At 51.4% G+C, this 25,168-nt stretch overlaps 1 protein-coding gene across 4 annotated transcripts in view; it reads left to right on the plus strand.

The window, feature by feature from the left end:
* DOCK4 (dedicator of cytokinesis 4) overlaps positions 1-25,168 on the plus strand; it is a 353,243-nt gene that overhangs the window by 171,319 nt on the left and 156,756 nt on the right. For all 4 annotated transcript variants that reach the window (XM_066354464.1, XM_066354467.1, XM_066354466.1 and 1 more), the window contains exons 9-11: positions 18,143-18,224; positions 19,827-19,887; positions 23,510-23,642. In XM_066354464.1, coding sequence (XP_066210561.1) covers positions 18,143-18,224; positions 19,827-19,887; positions 23,510-23,642 — 276 coding nt within the window. The remainder of the gene's footprint in view (positions 1-18,142; positions 18,225-19,826; positions 19,888-23,509; positions 23,643-25,168) is intronic.

Raw genomic sequence — 25,168 nt, forward strand, 5'->3', positions numbered from 1 at the left:
TACTTGCATTATTTTGGGTGCAAGAACCCCTACATAGTGTCTATAGAGTCTCCAAGTCCAGGCTAGGAGCTGGGCGCTCTTCCTGCCTCCCTCTGACCTCTCCGCCTCCCACCCCTCCCCCTCGGTCACTCACACAAATTCCTCTGACCCCCTCCCTGATATGTAAGGGCCCCCGGAGAACACCAGCTCGAACTCCCCCTCCCTCGTCTGCTGTGCTCTCTGAGTTTGGCCATAGCGCTCAGCTCCCAAATCTATAGTCGCATACACTTGATGGCCTAAAAAACATATATATATATAGCTATATATCCCAAGAAGAGAAATAAATGTTCATGGGTGTTTGACATAGTCTCAGGCAGATTTTCTTGACTCGCTGAGGCCTCACGGCAGCTTGGTCGGTGACTTGGGTGGCTCACGGGGCACCGGGCGGCGTCCCTCCTGGAGCAAGTACCTTCGACGAGGAAATAAACGGAACCCGTGGTCGGAAGCCTGGTCTTGCCCCTTCCTGCTGCCGCCTTGCCCTTCATTTCAGAACCGGGGAGGAGCCCTGCTTCCTCCCGCGACCCCGGGCGAGCGCGTGTGTGTAACACACGTGCGTCTTCTCAGGACAGCGTGGTGTCCGCGGACGGGTGTGATTGTGGGGCTCAGCTGTGTGTTTCTTCGAGGCCCAGCAGCAGGTGCAGGGTGGGGTGTGTGGGTATTTTCAAAATCACCGTGTGTTTCTTTTCTCAAGTTTCTAGCTTAGAAAATTTCAGGCAGATGAGGGAAAAGTAGGACGGTGTCATGAAGTCACGTGTTCCCACCCCCGGCTTCTGTCATTGTCAGCTCAGGGCCCATCTGTTCTCACCACGTCCCTTTCCAGTCTTCCTCTTTGGCCCCCAAATTACTTGGTGGCAAATCCCTGACACCCTATTATTTTCACATGTAAATTATTTCAATGATGTGTCTCTGAAAAGGAATTGGAAAACAATTACCACCTGAAAATCAATACTCCCTTAGCATCACCACGTGGCCGTCTCCCCTCAGAGTGCGGGGTTCCCTGTTCACTCGCGAAGACGGCGTTACAAGTTTCACGCAAGTTATTTGCCGTTGACAAGATCCCCGCGAGGTCCTCATGTTGCCGCTGGTTGGTGGGTCTCTCAGGTCACCTCCCTCCGTAGCTCTCCTCTCCCACGCCTTCCTCGGTCCCTTGTCATGTAGTTTATCGTAAGCCTGGTCACCGGCTTTCCTTCTTTCTCAGGGTTCAAAGGGCCAGTCCAAACCAGGAGAGCCAGTGGACTAAAGATGGTGTAGTGAAGTGAGTGGTTCTGTTGTTAAATAAGATCGTTAGTGCTGTAATTTACAAAAACTAAAGTACACTCTCAGTATAAATCTTGGTGACATTGCCCTGGCCGTTGGTCACAAGAAGCCCCCTAGTCCAGGCTTGGGTGGAGGGGCCGGCATGTGCAAAGCCTGCAGGGGTCCGATCGGGAAGGTGGACGTTTGCTCCTCGCACAAAGCAGACAGCGAACTGCCTGTGACTCCCCCTCCCACCCCAAGCTTACACCCTTCAGGAAGCAAACAACCAACCTTTACTGAGCAATAACTCTCTGCCAGACTTCTTTGGAAAGTGTTACATGTTGTGGGGAAAACGGAAGATTGTCCCTTCCCTCCTCTCGGCTTCTTTTGGCTGGTTGAAGAATCAAGTCGACGTGAGACTGTAACAAGAGAAAATCACATTGAACTGGGTGGCTCCTGGACACCCCCCCCCCCCTATGTGTGAGGCTCAGAGACACAGAGGGACCGTGAGGACGGCGTGGCGTCCGAGCTAAGGATGAGGTCAGGTGCCCTGGAGCTGCAGGGGGTCATTGCAGGATGATACGATAGCAAGTGTTCGTAGCTAGTATTTCCCCTGCCCTGTGGGAAAGGTCAAAAGATGATCTCTGATAACCTCGAATTGTGGGCAAGGCCCCTAATTCAGATTCTTCTGGGTGCGTGGTTGGGGTGGGTGGGGGCGGTTCTTCTGAGCCCACAGGGTCTCAGTTGCCTTTAGCTCAAAATAATTGGCATGCCACAGAGGTGCATTCTGGGTAAGTGTTCTGAGCCCCCACGATGAGCTGCCGCCCTGATCTTCCCGGTGGAGGAGGCCAGGGCACAGACAGGTTAGGTGAGCGGCCCGAGCATGCAGAAGTGGCCAGAGGCAGAGCGGAGCGCCCTCTCCACGGCCCGGAGGCCCAGCCACTCTCCTCCTCGGGCTCTCGGGAGTGTGTGATGGATGTTTCTAGCTGAGCGGACCTCCAGGCCAGGCACGGAAATGTGCTCGAGGCGGAGCCGTAGCCTGGGCGCTTGCTGCGTGCCCAGGCTCCCACCCTTAGGCTCCTCCTTGGCGGTGGCCACTGCCCCAGGGGCCGCTGTGTGGGAATGGCTCCTCCTCGCTCGCTCAGCGGACGCGCAGGCAGGGTGCGGTTTCCCACAACTTGAGAGCAGCTGGCTGCTGGAGCTGAGCCGTATTTACAAAAGCTCGTTCATTTTATCTCAGCCGTTCCTGCCTGGCGGTGGCCAATCAGCGAGGCCCCGAGGCACTTGGGGACCCTCCTGCGGGACCTGTTGGTGAGGATGTGGGCTCCCTCGGATGCCATCTTGCGAAGGGGCATCCACCCTGCGGGTCTTTCCCAGTGGCCCTCCTCAGATGTTTGTGCGACAGCTCAACCCCTGGGAGGCGGCCATCCGCGGAGGACGCACTTACACTGACTTGAGTTTTGTACAGTCTTGATATGACTTCTCACTGAAAAAAAAAGAATTTATTAGTAAATAAAAAAAAAAGTTTGCCAAATTTATGAGTAAAATGTTCTTTGAGAGCACCTATCAGAGAGTTTATACTTTCCAGAAGTTAGAGCTGGACCAGACAGGGACCTGTTTCTCTAGGTTTTATTCTATTCTATGCTAAATTCTACTCTATACTAAACTCTATTCTATGCTAAATTCTATTCTATTCTAAATTCTACTCTATACTAAACTCTATTCTATGCTAAATTCTATTCTATGCTAAATTCTATTCTATCCTATTCTATATTCTATTCTAAATCCTATTCTAAATTCTATATTCTATTCTATTCAACAAATACTTATATAATGCTTAAAATGTGCCGGGCATTGTTCTAAGCTCTTTAAATGGTTAATAAGATCATGCAGGTTTTAAGAGTACATTTCTCTGATACATGAGGTTTATATTGCATTCTTTTCCCACCACCCAAAATCAAACCATTTTCTCCTTCAACCAATTTTTTTCTCTCCCATGTATATAGCAAGGGGTCTGGTAAGGGTTTTTTGTTGTTGTTGTTTTAAGAAACTAGAGTGAGAAGGACCTCAGCTTATTACAAACAGACATGGAGGATCTAGTAACGTGACAGAGGCTGCACCCGACGGGGTGGGGACATCATTGCCACATCGTGGTCTCTCAGGCGTCAGGAAACAGGCTTGAGATTCAGGTGGGGAGCAAGTGAGAACCGGAAGTGTGTGCGTGTGCCTGAACGGAGCTGTAGGGTGGGGAATGTTGGGGTTTCTCCCATAAAGAGAAACTGCATTCGATGCTGCCAATGTCTCCTCTGGCTTGTGTTGAAAACTGGCTGTTGCCCTGTCTGGTGGTGGAAACAGTCCCAGTGTATACGCTTTCCGTAGGGTGAGCCGCTGTGGGTGCCTGTGCTGAATCTCCCCTCTCCCGGGCCGATGCACGTCCATTAATCTACAACGGACTGTAAATGGCTCGGGCCAGTGCAACCGGCGCCGTTCCCTGGTTGACTGCCTCCCTAATGACTTTCATTACTCGGTCTAGCGGGGTAGTCTAAGGCTTCGTTAACTCACATTATAAATTTGTTTCGGCACTAATCCACGGCTGTATGTCATCCTTATCGGAGGACACACGTAATAGGACCCAAGTGTCGCCGACGGCGCTCAGCATCGCGGCGGCTGCTCCTGCGGTCGAGCCGCTGGCGTGGGCTTTTATTTGCGGACCCAGCAGCAGGGCGGTGCATCTGGGAGAAGGTCTCGTCCTGGTGATGGAGCACAAAGAGCCTTCTCCCAGCAATTTAATTAAATATACCCTCTGCGGGTACCTTAGCCACAGCGTTCTGGCAGGGCGCATTTTTCTGCCACCCTACAGCTAGCCTCTTTGTGTTGCTTGAAATGCTTCATGTCTGTATAGCTTTTATAGGGCCTGTCATTACCTTTCTTTTGAGCAGGTCATTTCAATTCTATCCCGTAAGGAAAACATGGCTCATAGGCCGTGTCATGGGTAAGGCACAGACATGTTTCAGTATGCGCTCATCCTGACCTGGGATGTGTATCTGAACATCTCTGCATACTCAAGTCCGTATCTCCCTTTAGCATGCACAGGCACCGCTCTGTAGTATGTACGTGACCAGGCTCTGGAATCCGAGGGCCTGAGTTCGAATCCTGACCTTGCCATTCGGTAGCTACATGGGGCCAGGCAAGTTCATTTTTCTCTGATGGCTGTTAACGTATCTGCTAATTGAGGATAATCACAGTCCTTTCCTCCTGGGGTTCTCTGAGGGTTTAAATGAGATAATACCTGTGCTTCCTAGTGTCACACCGGATGCCTGGTAATTGATGAGCAGATCTTAGCTCTCTGAAGGTGAGGACCTTTTTAAAAAACAAAAAAAAACCCCAAAAAACAAAACCAGGAACTAAACTTTCACATAACCAGAAGCAATAGGCGGTGTGTATGGTCTTGGGTTCTTCAAGAAGTTCTTCAAGAAGTCACATATTCCGAGGAGTTATTGCTGATGTGTTGACGAGGTCGATGTTATTAGAGTCGTGTAAGATTTAGAGAGAAGCTAATGGCAGGCTTCCAGGGGTGTGATTTACTTGAACACCTTTCAGCAACAGAACAAAATGAAAACAAAGGCAGAATTACGGGGAGGGGGGGGGGTGGCTAACATGATAACGTTGAATGCGTGTGGGTTCCCGCAATAGGTGTCTGGGTTCTTGGTTTAACTTGTGTTGTGTAGTCCGTATGGCTGATGAGTTACCTGCTTGACACTGAGTCGTGTTTTATGCACGTGGGCGGTAAAGCAGAGGGCACAGACCTTTTCTTTTCCGGTCTCTTGAAAGCAGATTAGCTGATTAGTCTGGTCTGGTTGCTAGACCCCTAGGCGGTCTCGATTTCACTATACCTGGAACACATCCCTGGGTTCGCATGAACTGACAATAGTATTGTTGATACTGTGTCGGGCAAGACTTACGAGGACTGCTTCCCTAGAGGTCTGGGACATCTGGTAGGGATTCCAGAACACAGACATTACAATTTACCTTTGAAGCATAGGCTCTGATTCATGCATAAAGCGAAACGGGCAACTGTGAGAAGATTACTATCTGGTGAGAGGAAATACCTTACGTGCTTAAGCAAAGACCTCGGGTCTGCACGAGGACCCCCTTCCCGGAAACTCCAGTTTCCTACAGGTGCACCCCCCCTCCCAAAGGAGAGGCACGGGTGCAGCCACTTCAGTGGCACGTTGCCCTGAACAGCGGGACCTGGGGCACAAGGGACTGACCAATCTACACTGAAATGCAGGGAGTACGTGGCAGGAGGGAGAGGAGGACAGCGGACAGGCTGTGAGCACTGCCACGGAGAAGAGACGGGGTTTGTCTGTGGCTTGATCTTTGGTCGGTGAAGTGAGGAGACTGACCAGCTGCAGAGGGGGTGCCCCAGGGAGAGGAGACGGAGTGTGGGTCTGAGAGCAAGTCACTGTGGACTTGGACGGGACGTGAGTTCGGGACAGACGATAGAACTGCTGAGCTGATCCCGGTTCCCCAGGTAGTGTTGAGGGTGGTGCTTAGGAAATGGGGGTTCAGAACCAGGGAGCTGGTGGGGGGGGGCAGCCTGACACCTCACAGTTAGAAAAGGAAGAGAAGACCCAGTCCAGCACGTAATGAGAAGGGAAGTCAGAGGCACAGGGACCCTTCCAGGAGGTCTCTGTCGAGGTGTGAGCTTGTGGCCTTTTCATTTTTTAAAGGAAATGAAAGAACTCGTGCTTCTTTTGAAAAAATGCTGTGCTGGGAAATTTTCTCTCAGGTGCTTACAGAAGGGAACTGTCAGGAAGAAGAGGGACTCAGCTCCGTGTCGGAACGGTGCTAACATGTCTGTGTCCGTGCCGAGGTCCATGCACTGGGCAGAGAGGGACTCGGCCCCGTGTAGGAACGGTGCTGACGTGTCTGTGTCCGTGCCGAGGTCCATGCACTGGGCAGAGAGGGACTCGGCCCCGTGTAGGAACGGTGCTGATGTGCCTGTGTCCGTGCCAAGGTCCATGCACTGGGCAGAGAGGGACTCGGCCCCGTGTAGGAACGGTGCTGATGTGCCTGTGTCCGTGCCGAGGTCCATTGCACTGGGCAGGGAGCCGTTGCGGTTTTCCAATTCTCCGAACGCTGTGCTGGCGTTTCTCGTTTCGTACATTATTTACAGCTTATTATAGCGTGATCACACATGTTCAGCATCCCCCTTTCTACATAAATTAGGAGAGCTGATTGTTTGGAACATTGAAAGACAGTTGGCATAGATCCCTCTCTCTTTTTTTTAATAGTGTTATGTTGTATCACTAACTCAAAATTGTCACGGCTCCAAAGCAAAGCGCCTCTGTCGTGAAATTCTCGCCAACTGCTCCCTCCGAGGGCCCCACTCCGGGGACACAAACAGATGGCGGCACTCAGAGATCCTCCTTGGGTCGAGGTGACAGCATCCCCTCCCGTGTGGCCCAGAGCGCTCCCTCCTCCGTCTGGGCACGCAGGCTGCACCCAGGGTGTCTACCTCCGTGACCCGCAGTGACCTCCCTTTGCGTCCTGCTTCGGGGCAACGCTGCTGGCCACCTCCCTCTTCTCTGTTTGGTTCCTCCAGCAGGTGCACGAATGTGGAGATTGTCGCCACTTCCAAGTTAGCCACATTTTGTGGTTTACTCCCCCTTATGGTCACACTTCTGTGTCCCAGAGCAAAAGCAACAAACAAAACAAATAATTGCTTTAGAGATGTGGTGAGATCGTTCCTAGGAGAGATGTTAAGAAATAGCCCAGGAGGACGATCTAAATTAGAACAAAACAGGCAGGGAAATAACTTGATGCATGCGGAGGACACCCAGGGTAGGAGTGAGCCACTGTCGTTGTTGTTTTTTCTATAGCATTTTAAGAGCCACACAGCTCCAGTTATTTTTTGAAATTGTGAATAACTGCATTATTCTCATAACAAGTGGCGGGAAGGTCCAAGTGGCAGAGAACCAGACTCCCGGAGAAATGGGTTCAGAACTGGCTTCCTCTCTCCCCTTAGCTCCAAGCACGTAGGCAGGCCACTTGTCCCCTTGCATTTAAACAGCGCCGTCTCTCGGAATGGGGCAGGGGCCTCTATTCCCGGGTCTTAGAAGGTGTCCTGCTTGTTAGTAAAGGTGACCCCGGGACTCTGGCCATCTGCCTCCTCCTCTCCTGTGTGTGCCGCCTGGAGGGAATTGAGATTATTTTAGTTTTCCTAAATTCCCTACTGTATGAGTTACAGTCACGCGTAGCAACCTACCCCGCAAGGACTTCCTCGGTTTTCAGTGCCATTTGTGTGGCACGGTGACTCGGCATCGATGAAGGAGTTGTGAGTGGTGCCCCTCTCGTTAGAACCTTTTCCGAGGGCGCAGCCTGTTGGTCCTCTCGTCATCTCGGCGTCCCCTGCGCCTGCCTGTCAGAGTGCTCGACCCCAGCTGGGCACGGCGGGGGCGGAAGGAAGCTTATGCGTGTGTCGGTTCTGTTGAGATGTCGAGACAGAGCATTCAGGGAGCGTGCCCCGATGATCTTCAATGTCTCTCCCCCCTTCCCCGCCCGTGGGGACACGCTTATTCACCAGAGAGAGAGAACCAGGTGTCGAGTGCGTCGGGAATGCTCATGGAGTTGTTGCGTGCCACCCTGTGCTATTCAGCACTGTGCCCTCAGACCTGTCCCCGGGGGAGCATCTGTCCCAGCAACACCCGTCACACTAAACAAAAAGTCAGTAGGAGCGGGCAGATCCAGACTGAGCGTCCTCTTCTGAGTCTTTCCGTTTAGAGATGTTGGCCGACCGGTTAATCAGGCCGCATCTTCTTTTCATTTCTGTTGAACATCAGGGATTTCACACCGTTGCCGTTGAATCCCGGATGCTGCTTCATCCGGCAAACAATTCTTGCTTCCTCCAGCGCCAGGCACCGATCTGGGCGCCGGGGACGCCTCGGCGAATACAAACAGGGAAAGAGAAATGTCTGCGCTCCCAGAGTTTACCCTGCTACTCGTTACTATCCTATTAAGCTTTAAGTCGAAAGATATTTTGAAAGGTCAGATTTCTGTACCGTCTCTTGGTCTGGTAACCCACATGCTGTTTGCATTTCACAGATGCATTTGTGGTCTGTGTTTACTAACTTTTCCAAAGCCCATAGCTCCTTGGAACTGTATGACAGATGTAGTCCTGGATACAAGAAATAATGTATCCATTTTCAGGCACAACAACACTCGGGCATCAAGTTAGAAACTTTGTAGCTTCCTGGTTACAGAAAAGAATTTGACCTTATACAAGCCCAGTGGCGTGTGTCCTGTCTTTAATGAATATATACTAGGTGATGCTGATTTTATTTTTTGCTTTTTAAAATTTAAAAGAATCTTTCAGTGAGCTGTTGGAAGGGAAACTTGATTTTGACTTTCCTTTAAAAGCTGGAACACCAACTTTCTGAGATCATAAACACGTGAAAGATTTGTTTAGACTGACCCGTGTTTGCAGGGTTTGAATTCTTTCGATTTTTATTATTTATTCTGTTTTCATTTTAAGATTCCTTTGCCTTTGCAAAGAATGTCATGCTTCAACCTGGAGTGCGTATATAGAGGCCTCAGGCTGGCTCGACCGTGGCGATCCCTTATTATAGATACTTTGCCTAACCAGGCGGCACCATTAGAAAGGTCAGAATAGTCACCCTGTGGAGATCAGAGTGGTTTCTCCCTGCTGAAATGTCAGAGATTCCATGTTTGCAACACTCACATTCTCTCAAGTCCTAGGAGAGGAAGACCGTCCCATCATCCTAAGACTTGCTCCTGGGCACCGACCCGGCTGCACACTGACCGGGTCCTGTTGACCCCTGCCTTTCGTTACTTCTCCGAGAAACTCATTTTCCAGTGAAATGCTGAAATAAGTTCTTTGGAGGTAGATGCGGACAAGTCATCTTCTGCATCATTCAGTTCCACGGGGTCGCTGTTTCTAAGGATTCTACTCGAATCCAGCCTGGGGGGGGGGGTTTCTGGGGTCTCAGGTCTTCGGCACGTGTTGTCATTGTCGTTTTTGTCAGACCAGCAGTCAGTCTGGGTCATTTCTTTCGCTCATCAGCCTGTGGCTTGGCCTGGTGATAGCACAGGGACGGTGACGCGGTGTGCGTGGCTTATTGGCAACTCGAGGAAGCCTTGCTTCCTTTTCTGCCGCTGAGTTTTACCTTCCTAAAAAAAGAGTTCCGATTCGGGTAACTTTTGACTCTGACAGGAAGACAGGAAGTGGTTTTTAAGTCCTGCTAAGCAGTTAGAAGGAACCAGTCTGATGTTCAGAGCGGGCAGTAGGGTCGAAGGCCACTTAGAAAGTCATCTCCCGCTGTCACCGTTCAACCGAAACCAGACGCTGGCCGTCCTGGCAGAGCCACCCCTGTGTCTCGGCAGACAAGGGTCCAGAAAGGGAACCTGGGCTCGGACGTCGATATTTTAAGAAGCGCACTCAGCGCCTACCTGTCCTTTAGGTAAACTGTTGAGCACCCCGGGTGACCAGGGTCCTCGTCTCCTCTGGAATCAGAGAGCCTCGTGGTCCTGACGTCCCTTTAGTTTGAAGTGCTGGAGCCCACAGGCAGCCTTCTCTGGGAGGATGTGCCCGAGAGCTGCCGTCGTCGGTGATCTCCGGGGAGAGGCTCTGTCACCTGCTTGTCACGTGGTTGAGAGCAGACGGGGCCCCGTCCTCCAACTGGAGACTGGGTGCCGGGTGCTTGTTTTCTGGTACAAACGGGCTGTTTTAAGAGACAGTCAGCAATGGTGACTGGTCAGGTCCTGGGCATTTCGGTCAACACGGCAGCCCTTAAACATGACCGGGCTTTTACACAGAGAGAGAGGACTCTTCGGTCCATCTACCTGGACGACCAGAGTCTGGGGGGGGGGGGCGGAGGCTCTGTCCAGCTCCCCGGAGGATGCCGTGCAGCCCGGGCTGGGGGCGCCTGGATGGAAGGCCAGTGGTCTGCCCATGTCCCAGGAGGGTCCCTCTCCTCCTCTTCCTCTGGGGTCCAGTGAGCACCCAAGGCCTTGGTCCGGCAGCCTGCCCAGGGCTGCTGGCTCCCCGCCCACCCCTTGCCCGACAGGACAGCGCCTCGCCCGGACAGGGACGGCACCGGCTCCTGGGCTGTCAGGACGGCCGCTCGCAGGGCTGCCTGAGCGTCCCCATGCTGAGTCATCCTTCACCACTGAGCGTCCCCGTGCTGAGTCGTCCTTCGCCACTGAGCGTCCCCGTGCTGAGTCGTCCTTCACCACTGAGCGTGCCTGTGCTGAGTCATCCTTCACCACTGAGCGTCCCCGTGCTGAGTCATCCTTCACCACTGAGCGTCCCCGTGCTGAGTCGTCCTTCGCCACTGAGCGTCCCCGTGCTGAGTCGTCCTTCGCCACTGAGCGTGCCCGTGCTGAGTCGTCCTTCGCCACTGAGCGTCCCCGTGCTGAGTCGTCCTTCGCCACTGAGCGTCCCCGTGCTGAGTCGTCCTTCACCACTGAGCGTCCCCGTGCTGAGTCGTCCTTCACCACTGAGTGTCCCCCTGCTGAGTCGTCCTTCGCCACTTGTTTTAGGGGAGGGGGGCACAGGAGCGGTTCCCTGCCCAGGTTGTCGGGAGCATCTCGTACTCTTAGTCACACGCTGGTGGAGAGGGTGCAGGAGAAGCATCTCGACCCCCTGATATGTGTGTCTGTTTCCTCCAGATCCACCCTCGTACCTCCTCTCCCCGTTCCCTGTCCGTCTTCTGTCCCCTGTTTCTCTGGGGCTGACGCAGCACCTTCCTTCACTCTTACTCAGTGTACAAGTGGTGATCATTGTCGTCCTCACAGTGTGGTGAACTGTAAGACAGGTGACTTTGCTTTTTCAAAGATGCTATATGGAATATACACATATATATAATATATATACATATATTTGAAAAGCTGTTTTATAAAACATGAGTATAAAAGAACTAGATGGTTCAGTTTTTTTTTTTGTTTTTATTTAGTTAGTTTACTAGAACATGACCATCGGAATGTTTTTCGCCTTCGGTCACTTTTGGAGACCGTGAATTTATTTTCAATGATTTCACTGTTCAAAATGCTTCTAGAGGTGTTCTTGGTCATTTTTTTTTTTTTTTTTTTTGTTTCATTTTTCTGAAGCTGGAAACAGGGAGAGACAGTCAGACAGACTCCCGCATGCGCCCGACCGGGATCCACCCGCATGCCCACCAGGGGGCGATGCTCTGCCCATCCTGGGCGTCGCCATGTTGTGACCAGAGCCACTCTAGCGCCTGAGGCAGAGGCCACAGAGCCATCCCCAGCGCCCGGGCCATCTTTGCTCCAATGGAGCCTTGGCTGCAGGAGGGGAAGAGAGAGACAGAGAGGAAGGCGCGGCGGAGGGGTGGAGAAGCAAATGGGCGCTTCTCCTGTGTGCCGTGGCCGGGAATCGAACCCGGGTCCTCCGCACGCTAGGCCGACGCTCTACCGCTGAGCCAACCAGCCAGGGCTTGGTCATTTTTTTTTGTAGATCAGCCAGACTCCTGATCTTTCCCACCGTGTGTTTCAGCCCAGGGCGATCGTGCCCGGTCATCTGTCTCTGGACACAGTCCACGCTGTGTCCCGGGGCCACACGGTCCAGCCTAGGCAGCTTTTCTTCCTAGGAGAGGCGAGCCGGGGGGAGCTGAGCACGAGCCCACGCAGAGAAGGGTGGAGCTCCCTTTGCCGTGCCCCATTCCTAGTCGCACTTCGAAGGCAGCGGCTCGCACTGGGAACACCCAGTGGGAGAGCCACTGATGGGATCGCTCAGACTGGGAGGCCCCTCCCCTGTCTGACCCCAGACCTCCGTGACCCTAGGCAGGGTCTTGTCTACGGAACGGGTGGGCTGCTTCTGAGTGGAGGAGGGCAGGGAGCCTCCTATCCTGCTGACACGCGGGAGGGGCACCAGTAGGGTCTTCCAACCCCCAACCTCTCCCCCTCCTCATTGTTTACGTCGCTGGTGAGAACTTTTCCACCAAACTGGGCTCCTGAGACCCGCTCTTCACTGTCAGACCCCGAGGTGAGGTCATCAGAGTGGCTGCACTGTATAGAGCGCAGACGTGTGTGGCTTTCTTGTTATTTTTCTTTGAGGTTCCTGCATTTTTACCTTCCTTTTATTGTGTTTTACTGAAAACATTTACACTGAAAACCCTCGTTCACGTGAGCGCTCGGTCTTGCTCATTGTCCGTTTCTGAGGTTTTCTCCTCTTTCCCAGATGGCGTGGCACTGACGGTTAAGAGCTGAGATCGGGAGTCAGACTCCGGGAGTTAATGCCCTGGCTCCGTCCTTGACTGACGGTGCGATGGGCCAGCTTGCCTCAGATCTCCAAGCTGCGGCTTTCTCACATGCAAAATGGGGGTGACAGGGTTCCTACTGCATAGAGTGGTTGTGCAGTTTAATGAGAAAGCCCACGGGGAGTATGTGTCACGATGCCCGGCACTGGACATGCATCCACTTGGACTCTTGTCCCCCGGGGACCAGCGGGGCTTGCTTGCTGATGCTCTGATGTCATTATCTCTGTTTCTTCCAGCCCTTGTTCAGAGGAGACAGGTTGTAAATAAGAAATAATTGTGATTTGTTTTATTTCTTTCTTTCTAAAGGAATAATTTGCCACTGTTGATTTATAGCACGGTGATTTACGATGCTTTGCGCATGGCGTTCGGTGGACAGTGACTTGCTCCGGCTGGGGACTCTTCCCCTGGGAGGAGAACCTGGCTGTCCGTGGGGAAGTCGAATGGGTTTTCTCTGCTGGCAATAAGATCAACTCTCATTTAATCTCAGTGTTTCCAGAAGTGTTCTGTTGGCTTATTCATTCTTTGACATTGAAGAAGGAGGCATAGTCTCAGTTGAAAGCATGATGTCACTGTAGATTTCTCTATTACTGTATGTTGACTATAATCAGGAGAGAAAACGGGCCAGGGTGTGGTGGGTGGGGGGCGGACAGGTGCTTGGCACCATCCGGAAACGGGGAGGCGCTGTGAAGTTAACTGGGTGGGTCTCCCGTCTGGCGGGGAGACACCATGGATCGGATGTCTCCCTGGAGGGTTCGTGCATTTCCCTCGCGGAGAGGAAAGGGCGTTCCGGGGGAAGAAAGGGAAACCGGGAGGGAGTCAGCTTCCCGGTGATTTGCGTTTTGTTCCTGGTATTTTTTCCTGAAAGGCTGCATTTGGTTAGTCTTGTCAGGCGCTCAGGAAGGACCTGTCCCTGGCTAGCAGCTGGGGGTGGGGGCAGGGAGGATAATCTTCTGGGATCTGCACCCCCCTGCGGCTCACAGTGAGGTGTGTAGGGGGGAACAAAACAAACACACAAACCTTTTTTTTTTTTTTTTTTTTTGGTATTTTTCTGAAGCTGGAAATGGGGAGAGACAGTCAGATAGACTCCCGCATGCGCACGACCAGGATCCACCCGGCACGCCCACCAGGGGCGACGCTCTGCCCACCAGGGGGCGATGCTCTGCCCCTCCAGAGCGTCGCTCTGCGGCGACCAGAGCCACTCTAGCGCCTGGGGCAGCGGCCAAGGAGCCATCCCCAGCACCCGGGCCATTTTTGCTCCAATGGAACCTCAGCTGCAGGAGGGGAAGAGAGAGACAGAGAGGAAGGAGGGGGTGGGGGTGGGGGTGAAGAAGCAAATGGGCGCTTCTCCTATGTGCCCTGGCCAGGAATCGAACTCTGGTCCCCCGCACGCCAGGCCGACGCTCTACCGCTGAGCCAACTGGCCAGGGCACAAACCTTTTAAGATTAGGAAAGCCTGTCAGGGAAGTGATGGAGGTGTGCAGGTCTTATCCTAGGACACTTTATAAATTCACAGATACTAGTCTTCCGACGTGCGGGAGAGAGTCAGACTTACCTCTGCGTGTGGCCACAGACGTGTGAGAGAACTGTGGACGTGTTTCACAGCCTTGAAGGCCTGGACGTTCTGCTGTTCTCCAGACCGGCCTGAGTGTCGCGGGCATCCGTCCCGCGAAGATCCCGAAAGGCATTGCTACAGGTCGCGGAATTGTTCCTTTTTCTCTCTCAGCTATTTCTTGAGGACTTGGTTGCTTAGCAGCCAAATAGGAAGAAACATTGACTTTTAAGTTTGTACAGCTTGCCACCAAATGAGTAAAAAGGATTTTTTTTTTTTAAACTGGCCACAAGCAAGCATTTGTTTTCTTTTCAAAGAAATCTGGTTTAGAAGATGTTACACATGCCTTCTTTCTCGGGGGTCCCCACCTCCGGTCTGTTTTATGTCCCCCTAAGGATGTGCTTCAGCTCAGGCCTGTGTGATTGGCTCTGTACATATTGATATTCTTTCTGGAAGCAGAGAGGATGTAGTATAATCCTTGCGTAATCAGGATTCTGTCTAGGCTCATGGAATGAAAAACAGTGTCGGAGCCACAGGGGTCTGTTTCCGAAGTGGAATACTATAGGGAACATTGTTGTTTTTACCAGACTGTGTATGAAATTTACAGCTACAGAACAGCATTTTATAGCACCATTCAAGTTGAGGTGTTAATACCTAAAAACACCCCAGGGGTCCCCAAACTTTTTACACAGGGGGCCAGTTCACTGTCCCTCAGACCGTTGGGGGGCCGCCACATACAGTGCTCCTCTCACTGACCACCAGTGAACGAGGTGCCCCTTTCCGGAAGTGCGGCGGGGGCTGTATAAATGGTTTCAGGGGGCCACATGCGGCCCACGGGCCGTAGTTTGGGGATGCCTGCTGTTGACTTTTGTATAGCAATCTCCTTGCTAGTCGTCATTTGAGCCTGGTCTGTCAGAGGCTGATATAAAACTTGGTTCCGGTATTTCAGTAGGGGTTTCCGAGAACCAGCCTCCAGACCCCGAGAGCATGCTGTCCACGATGCAGGAGAAGGGGAGGGGTCCCTTGTGTTTGGGGCTAGACCACCGTCAACAAACACTCTGTAGTCGTAGGTGACGGAGGACTGAGAGGGAAGGCCAGACACCTGTCACACACCCAGGAACTGGGGACTCGCTGAAACCAGGGTCTGAAATAGATTTAAAGTTCTTTGTTCGTTCAGTAACGCAGTGTATTTCCCAGGTCGTTTTGCGTGGTGTGTTTCATTGAAGACACGACCACGGAACAATTTTAAACCAGGGACCGCTTTGAAACCTGCTACATCAAACCATCCCCTTCTTTCCTTCTCCCCGAGCGGCAGGGCGAGGGGAGTCCCCTGAACCCTGGGAACCGGGCTGCGCTGGGTCAGTGGCTGTCACAGGCAGAGGAACCACTTCTCCGTTATCTCAATAGTGTGGAGATACTTGCTGAGTATTTCTGTAGAGCAGAGAAGGAGTTTACCCGAGAGCAGGGGTCCCCAAACTTTTTACACAGGGGGCCAGTTCACTGTCCCTCAGACCGTTGGAGGGCCGGACTATAAAAAAAACTATGAACAAATCCCTATGCACACTGCACATATCTTATTTTAAAGTAAAAAAACCAAAACGGGAACAAATACAATATTAGAATAAAGAACAAGTAAATTTAAATCAACAAACTGACCAGTATTTCAATGGGAACTATGGGCCTGCTTTTGGCTAATGAGATGGTCAATGTGCTCCTCTCACTGACCACCAATGAAAGAGGTGCCCCTTCCAGAAGTGCGGTGGGGGCCAGATAAATGGCCTGAGGGGGCCGCATGCGGCCCGCGGGCCGTAGTTTGGGTTCCCCTGCCCGAGAGCATGCAGACGAAGCGGAGGTTTTATCTGAACGGATGGGATCGGATTCGCCGCCCCGCCGTGCACCAGCTCTGTGATCTCGGGCAAGACGATTCACTCTTTCTCAGTCTTCCCATCGATAAAATGGGTGTAATGGACCGGTTTTATTCTAAGGGTGCATAGTGAGGATAAAATGACCCAATCCGTGTAAAGCCCCTAGGACCCATCAGATGGTGAATAATTCCCACCGAGATAGCATCTCCAGAGGCATCGTCACACAGTTCCTCTCAGCGGGCACAGCTCAACTTCGAGGTACCAGTGCGTGTTCTTTCCCTGTGAAGAGCGCGCCAGTCTGCTTCCCCGAGTTCCAGGAGGTGACAGTTGGGGAAGATGAATTTAACTCTGCGTCCTCAGCTGTGTCTGTCATGTCTGCCTCCGCTCTGGAGCCACCGTCGTGTGGGAACTCTCCATTCCTGTGAGAATCCTTACGGCAGTTTATAGTCTCTTCATTTAAACCTCACCGGCCGCCGCTCTACGGAGAGACACACGGGTGTCCGGCGTGGAAATGACCCCGTAGAAACACACTGGTCAGAAATAGGCAGAGTGTAAGAAAAGAGGGGTGGGGGGAAGCCAGGTGGTCGAGTGTCTTTAATACATCTCCCGAGGTCTAGACCGCAGAAGACAATAAATAAAAATGTTTCGAAATGGCGTCCAGTTCAAATCCACCTGCTTCCCTGGAGGTCTGAGTACGGTTCTCTTTTCTCCCCTGAAGGAGAGATTTTGGATGATGGGGCCGTTAATTAAGGCCAGGATTGAGCGGTGGGTAAGAAGAGACACTTGGTCAGACCTGGACCTTTTCACGGTGCCCTCTCTGCCTGGCCCCGCTTGTCACCTGGGCTGACGCGACACAGACCAAGGCCACACCTGTGCTCATTCCATGTTTTGGGTGTGGGCTGGGTGTTCTCTGGCCGAGGCAGCCAGACATGTGATTCGATCATCGGCAGCAGGATGTTAAAATTTTAAAAAGTTCCTGCCAGCTGGCAGATGAATTTTTCTTGGGTAGGTAGTGACTTTATTTTATTTTTTTGGACATAAATAAATGGTGTGACACACGACCTAGGGTTGACAAGGTGCCCACAGTGTTCCTTGACTTGAGTTTGTGTGTCTGATCCTTTGGTGTTTGCACAAGAGCTGAATGGCACTGTACTTTGAAATGCAGGTTCTGCGGGGGCGTTTGGGGTTTTCTGTTTCTTTGTGGGACAAAGAAAATTCGAGTTTCATTTCTTGGGTCCTCCTTCCGTGTTTTGAATTATAGACCTATGAGAGCATAAAAATACGAAGCCTTCCAGGGGATGGAGAGCACACAGACTGCATCCTCGTATGATGTTAATGAAGTGATATGACACAGACATGAAAAAATGTCTTATGCCCGACCAGGCAGTGGCGCAGTGGATAGAGCTTCAGACTGGGATGCAGAGGACCCAGGTTCGAGACCCCCGAGGTCGCCAGCTTGAGCGCGCGCTCATCTTGTTTGAGCAAAAGCTCATTAGCTTGGACCCAAGGTCGCTGGCTGGAGCAAGGGGTTACTCGGTCTGCTGAAGGCCCGCGGTCAAGGCACATATGAGAAAGCAATCAATGAACAGCTAAGGTGTTGCAATGAAAAACTGATGATTGATGCTTCTCATCTCTCCATGTTCCTATCTGTCCCTGTCTATCCCTCTCTGACACTCTCTCTGTCCTTGTAAAAAAAAAAAAAAAAAAAAAAAAAAGAAAGAAAGAAAACCTATTTAAAAAAATGTCTTAGATGCCAACACACAAAACACACCAGAATGTGTTTTCTCTTTCAGGGTGTTTGTTTCTCTTTTTAAAATAATAACAATGATACCACTGGTATGAGCACCTAGTCTACTCTTTGGAAAGTTACTTTGAACATTGTTTATTAAATGTATTGAGGTGACATTGGTTAATAAAATCATCTAGGTTTCCAGCGTCCGATTTCCTGCCTCTGCCAGTTTTATCAGAAGGGAACAAACGCTGATCCGCTCAGGGGTGCTTCTGTGTACTTTCTAGAAGCCCCTTTGATGTCCAGCGAGTGACCTCACGCGTTGGGAGCTTCCCCCGGGAGGAGAAGAGCACCTAGAGACGTGCTCGGTCCCGACCTGGATTAAACAGTTTTGTAAGTCAGTAAACATCTTTTTCTCTTGCAGCGAAAGGTTTTTCTTGAGGCTGAATCGAAACGGGCTCCCCAAAGCCCCCGAGAAACCGGAACGACACTGCTCTCTCTTTGTGGTGAGTGGACCTGGGTTCTTCCGGGGGGCAGCGTCCTCTCCTTGCACGCCATAAACGGACTGTGGGGGGCGCGCGTGGGGAACTTGCTTCACGTTAGTAAATAGCACGCTGGTTACGGTGGCACCCAGATTCTGAGCCTGTGACTCAGGGCTACCCCCCGCGACCCTTCCTGTGGACGGGAGCTGGTGACGTGGGGACGGGGCTCAGCGGGGCGTTGGATGGTTAGCACGGACTGAGTACGTGTTTGAAGCATGAGTGACAGGTGGACACCTGAACGGGCTCTCCCTTTAGTCATGACACTGCTCACAAGGAATAGGGGCTATTCGATCCCTTCATACTCATGTTGAAGTGTCCTCTAGTTTTTGTGAGCAGTATATTTGATGTCAGTATACCTGCAGGAAAGGTGATTATAATATTTCTAGAACAGGATTGTAATATTTCTAGAACAGGATTTGAAACATAGCCTTCTGCTATAAAAATACCAATAACAATATCTGTGTTGATTTTTTTTTTTGCAATAAACACCTAAATTTGATTTAGAAAGGTAATATAACAACATTAGAGAAAGTTCAGTAAATCTTTGGGAAGTCACTACTCATAATGCTATGAAACACAACTCTCTCTCTTTTTTTAAATGAGACCCACTAAAAAAAAATTAAAGCTTTCTCTGTTTGTTGGCAATAGTGGTCTTTTTTTTTTTTCCCCAGAGACAGAGAGTCAGAGAGAGGGATAGACAGGGACAGACAGACAGGAATGGAGAGAGATGAGAAGCATCTATCATTAGTTTTTCGTTGCAACACCTTAGTTCATTGACTGCTTTCTCATATGTGCCTTGACCGTGGGGCTTCAGTAGACTGAGTGACCCCTTGCTTGAGCCAGCAACCTTGGTTCCAAGCTGGTGAGCTTTGCTCAAACCAGATGAGCCCACGCTCAAACTGGCGACCTTGGGGTCTTGAACCTGGGTCTTCCGCATCCCAGTCCGACGCTCTATCCACTGCGCCACTGTCTAGTCAAGCAATAGTGGTCTCTTAAGCTAGGTATCATCTGTTTTGTTTTTATTCCCCTTCCCTCTCCTCCCCTTTGCCAAGCACCAGCTTTGTCTCTATCTCTGCGGATCTGTTTTTGCTTCATTTTGTCTATAAATGTTCTCCTTCTTTCAGATCCCACAGGTAAGTGAGATCGTACAGTATTTGTTTTTCTCGGGCTCATTCTACCCAGCCTAATTCCCTGTAGGTCCATCCGTGTTGTTGCCACGGGCAAGGTTTCATTCTTTTCTATTGCTGAGTAGTATTCCGTTGTCTACATGGACCACACCTGGATGCATTCATCTGCTGATGGACATGGAGGTTATTTCCATGTCTTGGCTCTTCCTCGTCATTCTGCAGAGAACATCGGGGGGTAGCTGTCTTTTCAAAATGAGTGCTTTGAGTTTTCTTTGGATTAATACCCACAGGTGGAAGTGCTGGAGCAGATATAGCTGCTCCGTAAGGTCTCTTAGTGTAAAAATAATGCATTAATGCCCTTTAAATGCTTCCAGATAAATTACGTGCCTGGCAGTAAGCTGACTGTTTTTTTTTGTTTGTTTTGTTTTGTTTTTGGCAGGATTTGGGCAGCAGTGAGTTGCGAAGGGACATCTACATCACGGTGCACATTATCCGAATCGGTAGGTGTGACGCTTGGTGTGCTGGGAGGTTTCTGTCGTTGTGACTCGTGTGCCGTCTGAATCTCAGAAACACGTCAAAGCCGGATCTGAATCTGGGAAGCACAGAGAACCTGGGAAGTGTCCCCTGACCTTCCCAGAACTCAGGTGCAGCCACCTCACCCGCCACCCGCCCAGTCTCGGTTCTGTCTCCGTGCGGGTCCTCACGTCACTTCTTGCGTTCCTTTTTCTTCTCGTGGGCGCCCTCACCGTATTTGACCCAGACCTTTTGTATTTGTCTTTTTTAAATTCTAGTTTCTTTGTTCACAACGTACATGAAACATTTAGGGGGCTGGGTTTCCTCCAAGCTTACGAAGGCGGCGGAATCTTGTTGCAGAAGGCACCGCAGGGAAAGGTTCCGGAACGCGGAGTCCCGTGTAATTTATCCTGAGTGTCATCAGCTTGTTCAAGACCCGCAGGGGAAAATTAGCCTCTCCACCTCTGTTGAGCCCAGCTTTGTGCAAACTGACTCGGCTGTTGGGCACATTTGTGTAATGTGCCATTCCACACCTTGCTGGACACACTCTGGGCGTCCCCTCGATTTTATACACCAAATGCCCCTAAAAGTAGTATTTTATGGCGGAGCAGCTAGACCAGGGGTCCCCAAACTTTTTACACAGGGGGCCAGTTCACTGTCCCTCAGATCGTTGGAGGGCCGGACTATAAAAAAAACTATGAACGAATCCCTATGCACACAGCACATATCTTATTTTAAAGTAAAAACACAAAACGGGAACAAATACAATATTTAAAATAAAGAACAAGTAAATTTAAATCAACAAACTGGCCAGTATTTCAATGGGAACTATGCTCCTCTTACTGACCACCAATGAAAGCGGTGCCCCTTCTGGAAGTGTGGCGGGGGCCGGATAAATGGCCTCAGGGGGCCGCATGCGGCCCGTGGGCCGTAGTTTGGGGACCCCTGAGCTAGACGGAGGGAGGGGTGGTGGAGCCTGCACAGTTTTCCCGCGAACACTCAGCCTGGTGCTGACGGTGCCGCCGGTCCCTCTCGTCAGCGTCCGTGCCGGCCGGCTCACCTGGGGAGCGTCTCAGGAGAGGGATTCTTCGCCAGGGAGCCTGCAGCCTGGAGTTTATTTTTCTCATCCTTTGCTTCCTGCACGTGACAACCACAGGTGCACGGGTCCTATAACCCAGGCTGCCCTTCCAGCAGAGAGTCTCTCTCTCTCTCTCTCTCTCTCTCTCTCTTTTCTCATAAAAAATCTATTTCTGAACACTTGTTTTCATTTTAGGCTATTTTTATGTTGGAGGGGCAGTAGAAGTTTGATAAAGTAAACTGTTCTTTGTTTGTGTTGTTCTAATTTTCTCTTCAACAAATGAATACGTGGGAACAAAATTTGGAAGGAGCCTCTGGAGACGTGAGGAAAGTCGGGGTGCAGGCTGCTGTGCGCTGAGGAGACAAAGCCTCTGCCTGTCCCCGGGGCGGCGGCCAGGCCACCGTTGACGCGGCTGTTTGCGTGAATTTTTTTTTCTTTTTTTAGTTGCAATATATAATATCAATTGTCCGTGTAAAATGCGTTTGGATATCTTCATGTAAACATTGCTCAGAGTCTAATATAATTTGCTTCAGTATGGAGAGGGAAAAAAAAAGAATCACTCTTGCTTTCAGGACTTTTTTTTTTTTTTTTTTAATAAAGGCTTACAGGTTTTTGTGGTACAAACCCACATGTGGCCGAGAGACGCGGTGGCCTGCTGGCCTGTGGTCTGGGCGGCTCTGTCCCTCGCTCACAGGGCTGTTGCCAAGGAAACCGCTTGGATGGTATCGCCGGCCACAGGGCAGCCTTTCATAGCTGTGGCGTTTGATCAGTGATTGCATTTTTTATGAAGATGTTTATGATCACTAAGTTATCAGAATGAAGGTTGAATCAGAATTTACCCCTGCCCCCCCCATTCAGTACCCCCCAAGCTTGGGTCAGGTTAGTACTTCCCTGAGGTGACTGCAGACGTGGCCCCGAGAGGCAGGGCTGAAGAGAAGACCTCTCAGAAAGCTGTAGAGCAGGCGTCCCCAAACTACGGCCCGCGGGCCACAAAGCAGCCCCCTGAGGCCATTTATCCAGCCCCCACTGCACTTCCGGAAGGGGCACCTCTTTCATTGGTGGTCAGTGAGAGGACCACTGTATTTGGCAGCCCTCCAATGGTCTGAGGGACAGTGAGCTGGCCCCCTGTGTAAAAAGTTTGGAGACCCCTGCTTGAGTGTAGAGTCTAGAGTATGTGGCTGCAGGGACGTTAAAGTAGGGAGGGTGGGATTCTTGTCTCTCAGGTGCTGATCCTTTTTCTAGTATGTTCCTGCACCTGCTTTAGCAGGAAAGGGGCATGCTGACCTCTCTGGCTACAGAGAGCCGGACGGAAGCACCCTGCCCTGGAACTTACGCCCAGACCTTTGACTGAAGGGGGGGGCGAGAAGATAAATAAATTATATCCTATCCTCCTGCCTGTCCTGCTGTCCGTCTCCAAGTGTCCCCTTCTGGCTTTGTGCTGGTCACTAAATCATTTCATCCCCCCCTCTTACCTTTCGGCTTAGTTTCCCTAGCAATCTGACCAGAACTGGGGACTGTTATTAATCCCAGAGTTGAAAACAGGAGGGCTGGCCTCAGACTGCCTTCTCAGTGCCGTGGAAATTTCTTTTTTTAATTATTTTATTTTATTTTATTATTTTTGTGTGTGTGTGTGTGGCAGAGACAGAGAGAGAGAGAAAGAGAGCACAGATAGGGACAGACAGATTAGAAGGGAGAGAGATGAGAAACATCAATTCTTTGTTGTGGTTCCTTAGTTGTTCATTGATTGATTTCTCATATGTGCCTTGACCGGGAGGCTACGGCAGACTGAGTGACCCCTTGCTTGAGCCAGCGACCTTGGGCTCAAAGCTGGTGAGCCTTGCTCAAACCAGATGAGCCCGCGCTCAAGCTGGCGACCTTGGGGTCTTGAACCTGGGTCCTCTGCATCCCAGTCCGAAGCTCTATCCACTGCACCACCACCTCGTCAGGCACCGTGGAAATTTTTTGAAGCAGAAAAACGAAAGAGGTACCTTCACGGCCTCTGTTGACCTGAGCCCCACCGTGGGGCTCCTTCACGAACCTTTGTGGGGGCGACTTCCCAGGCATGGGGGCAGCTCCGGTCTCCCCATTTCCCTCGATGTATGAGAGCCGATGCCCAGAGTGGACGCTGCGTGCTCGAGGTCACCGCAGAGGAGCGTCCTGAAGCAAAAGCGGCACCCTGGGCTTCCTCACACCAGTGTCCTTTCCATCGCCAATTACCGTATTTTTCGCTCCATAAAGATGCACTTTTTTCCCCCCAAAAAAGTGGAGGGGAAAATGCCCGTATGTCTTACGGTGTGAAAAATACGGTATTTTATTAAATATTTTAACACCCCATTGGGTTCAGAATATATATATATATATTTTTTTATTTTCCTCCTTAAAACCCTAAGTGTGTCTTAGGATCAGGTGCGTCTTACGGAGCGAGAAGTGCGGTCCAGCTCCTGTGGGCGGGCTGGTGGCTGTGCTGGTATCTGGTGGAGACGTCCTGGTCCGCTGGCCTCATGGACCCTGTCTGCTCTTTGCCGGCCCAGGTCGAATGGGGGCCGGAGAGAAGAAGAACGCCTGCAGCGTCCAGTACCGCCGGCCCTTTGGCTGCGCAGTGCTCAGCATTGCCGACCTGCTGACCGGGGAGACCAAGGATGACCTCGTCCTGAAAGTCTACATGTAAGGACGGCGCCCGCGGCAGGGGTGGGGCAGGCGGGCGGGCGCGTGGCCCCTCCCTGACCGGTGCTACTGTACGTGGGCAGTGGGCGGGCAAGGGACGCCACCCCTCGGTCGCTCGGAGATCCGGGGCCCCACTGCCGGAGGGGCCGGTCACCGTGTGCCGGCCAGAGGAATGGTGAAACCAAGGACCGAGAATGTGGACGGTTTCTCGGCCGGGCAGACCGTCCACTGTGTCGAGTACCCCCTTGTGAACTGAAAGTCTAACTTGTCGTATCTTCTCAGAGTTCATTTGTTCTTCAGAAATTCTGGCAGTGGTTTGCAAGATAAATTCACGAGGATTAGGAGAAGGAAGCTTGGGGTTTCCCTCCTACGAGGATTAGGAGAAGGAAGTTTAGGGTCTCCCTCCTACGAGGATTCGGAGAAGGGAGTTTAGGGTCTCCCTCCTACGAGGATTAGGAGAAGGAAGCTTAGGGTCTCCCTCCTACGAGGATTAGGAGAAGGAAGTTTAGGGTTTCCCTCCTACGAGGATTAGGAGAAGGGAGCTTGGGGTTTCCCTCCTACGAGGATTAGGAGAAGGAAGTTTAGGGTTTCCCTCCTACGAGGATTAGGAGAAGGGAGCTTAGGGTCTCCCTCCTACGAGGATTAGGAGAAGGGAGCTTGGGGTTTCCTTCCTACGAGGATTAGGAGAAGGGAGCTTAGGGTCTCCCTCCTACGAGGATTAGGAGAAGGGAGCTTGGGGTTTCCCTCCTACGAGGATTAGGAGAAGGAAGCTTGGGGTCTCCCTCCTACTGCATACAGTGTTCGTGTGTGAGGGTGCCCTAACCCAGCAGCACAAACAAGGAGGCTTGAGCGACAGTCCCGGGGGCTACAGGTCCTTGGTCAGGGCCGGTTCCTAGTTAGGGAGGCTGTGTCCCGTGCCTCCCTCGCCGTCTGTGGGTGCTTGCTGGCAGACTTCGGTGTTCCGTGACTGGTGAACACGTCACCCCGTCTCTGCGTCACCTTCAGGTGACACTCTCCCTGTGTGGATGCCTGGGTGTGTCTGTCTGTTTGTCTACATGTCCCCCTTTTATAAGGACAAAGGACATGGTGGTATTGGGTTAGGAACCCCCTCATGACTTCATTTTAACTTGATTGTTTGTATAAAGACCCTGTTTCCAAATCAGGTTGCATTCTGAGGTGTTGGGGATTAGGACTTTAACATTATCTTTGGCAGGGGGGGGCGGGAGAGGGGCATAGTTCCAAATTCAACTCATAACATTGCACTAAGAAAATCACTTACTGTATTCCGATTCCTAAAGTAAGTGATTTTTACAATGCACATGTTTTGGGGTCACCCCACTTGGAGCACCTCCCCATGGGTTCAGACACTGAGAAGTGACACCCGGTGGAGTACTCAGAGCAGACCCATGGGGAAGGGGGGCGTCCACAGTCCCGATCTGCAGACCCCACCACTGACCGCCTCCGGAATGATTGCTTCAGTTTTCTGCTCTGGCTGTTGAGTGAGTACAGCCAGCGCATGCTAATAG

Source organism: Saccopteryx leptura, chromosome 12, assembly GCF_036850995.1.
Source record: "Saccopteryx leptura isolate mSacLep1 chromosome 12, mSacLep1_pri_phased_curated, whole genome shotgun sequence".
In the NCBI taxonomy this organism is placed as follows: Eukaryota; Metazoa; Chordata; class Mammalia; order Chiroptera; family Emballonuridae; genus Saccopteryx; species Saccopteryx leptura.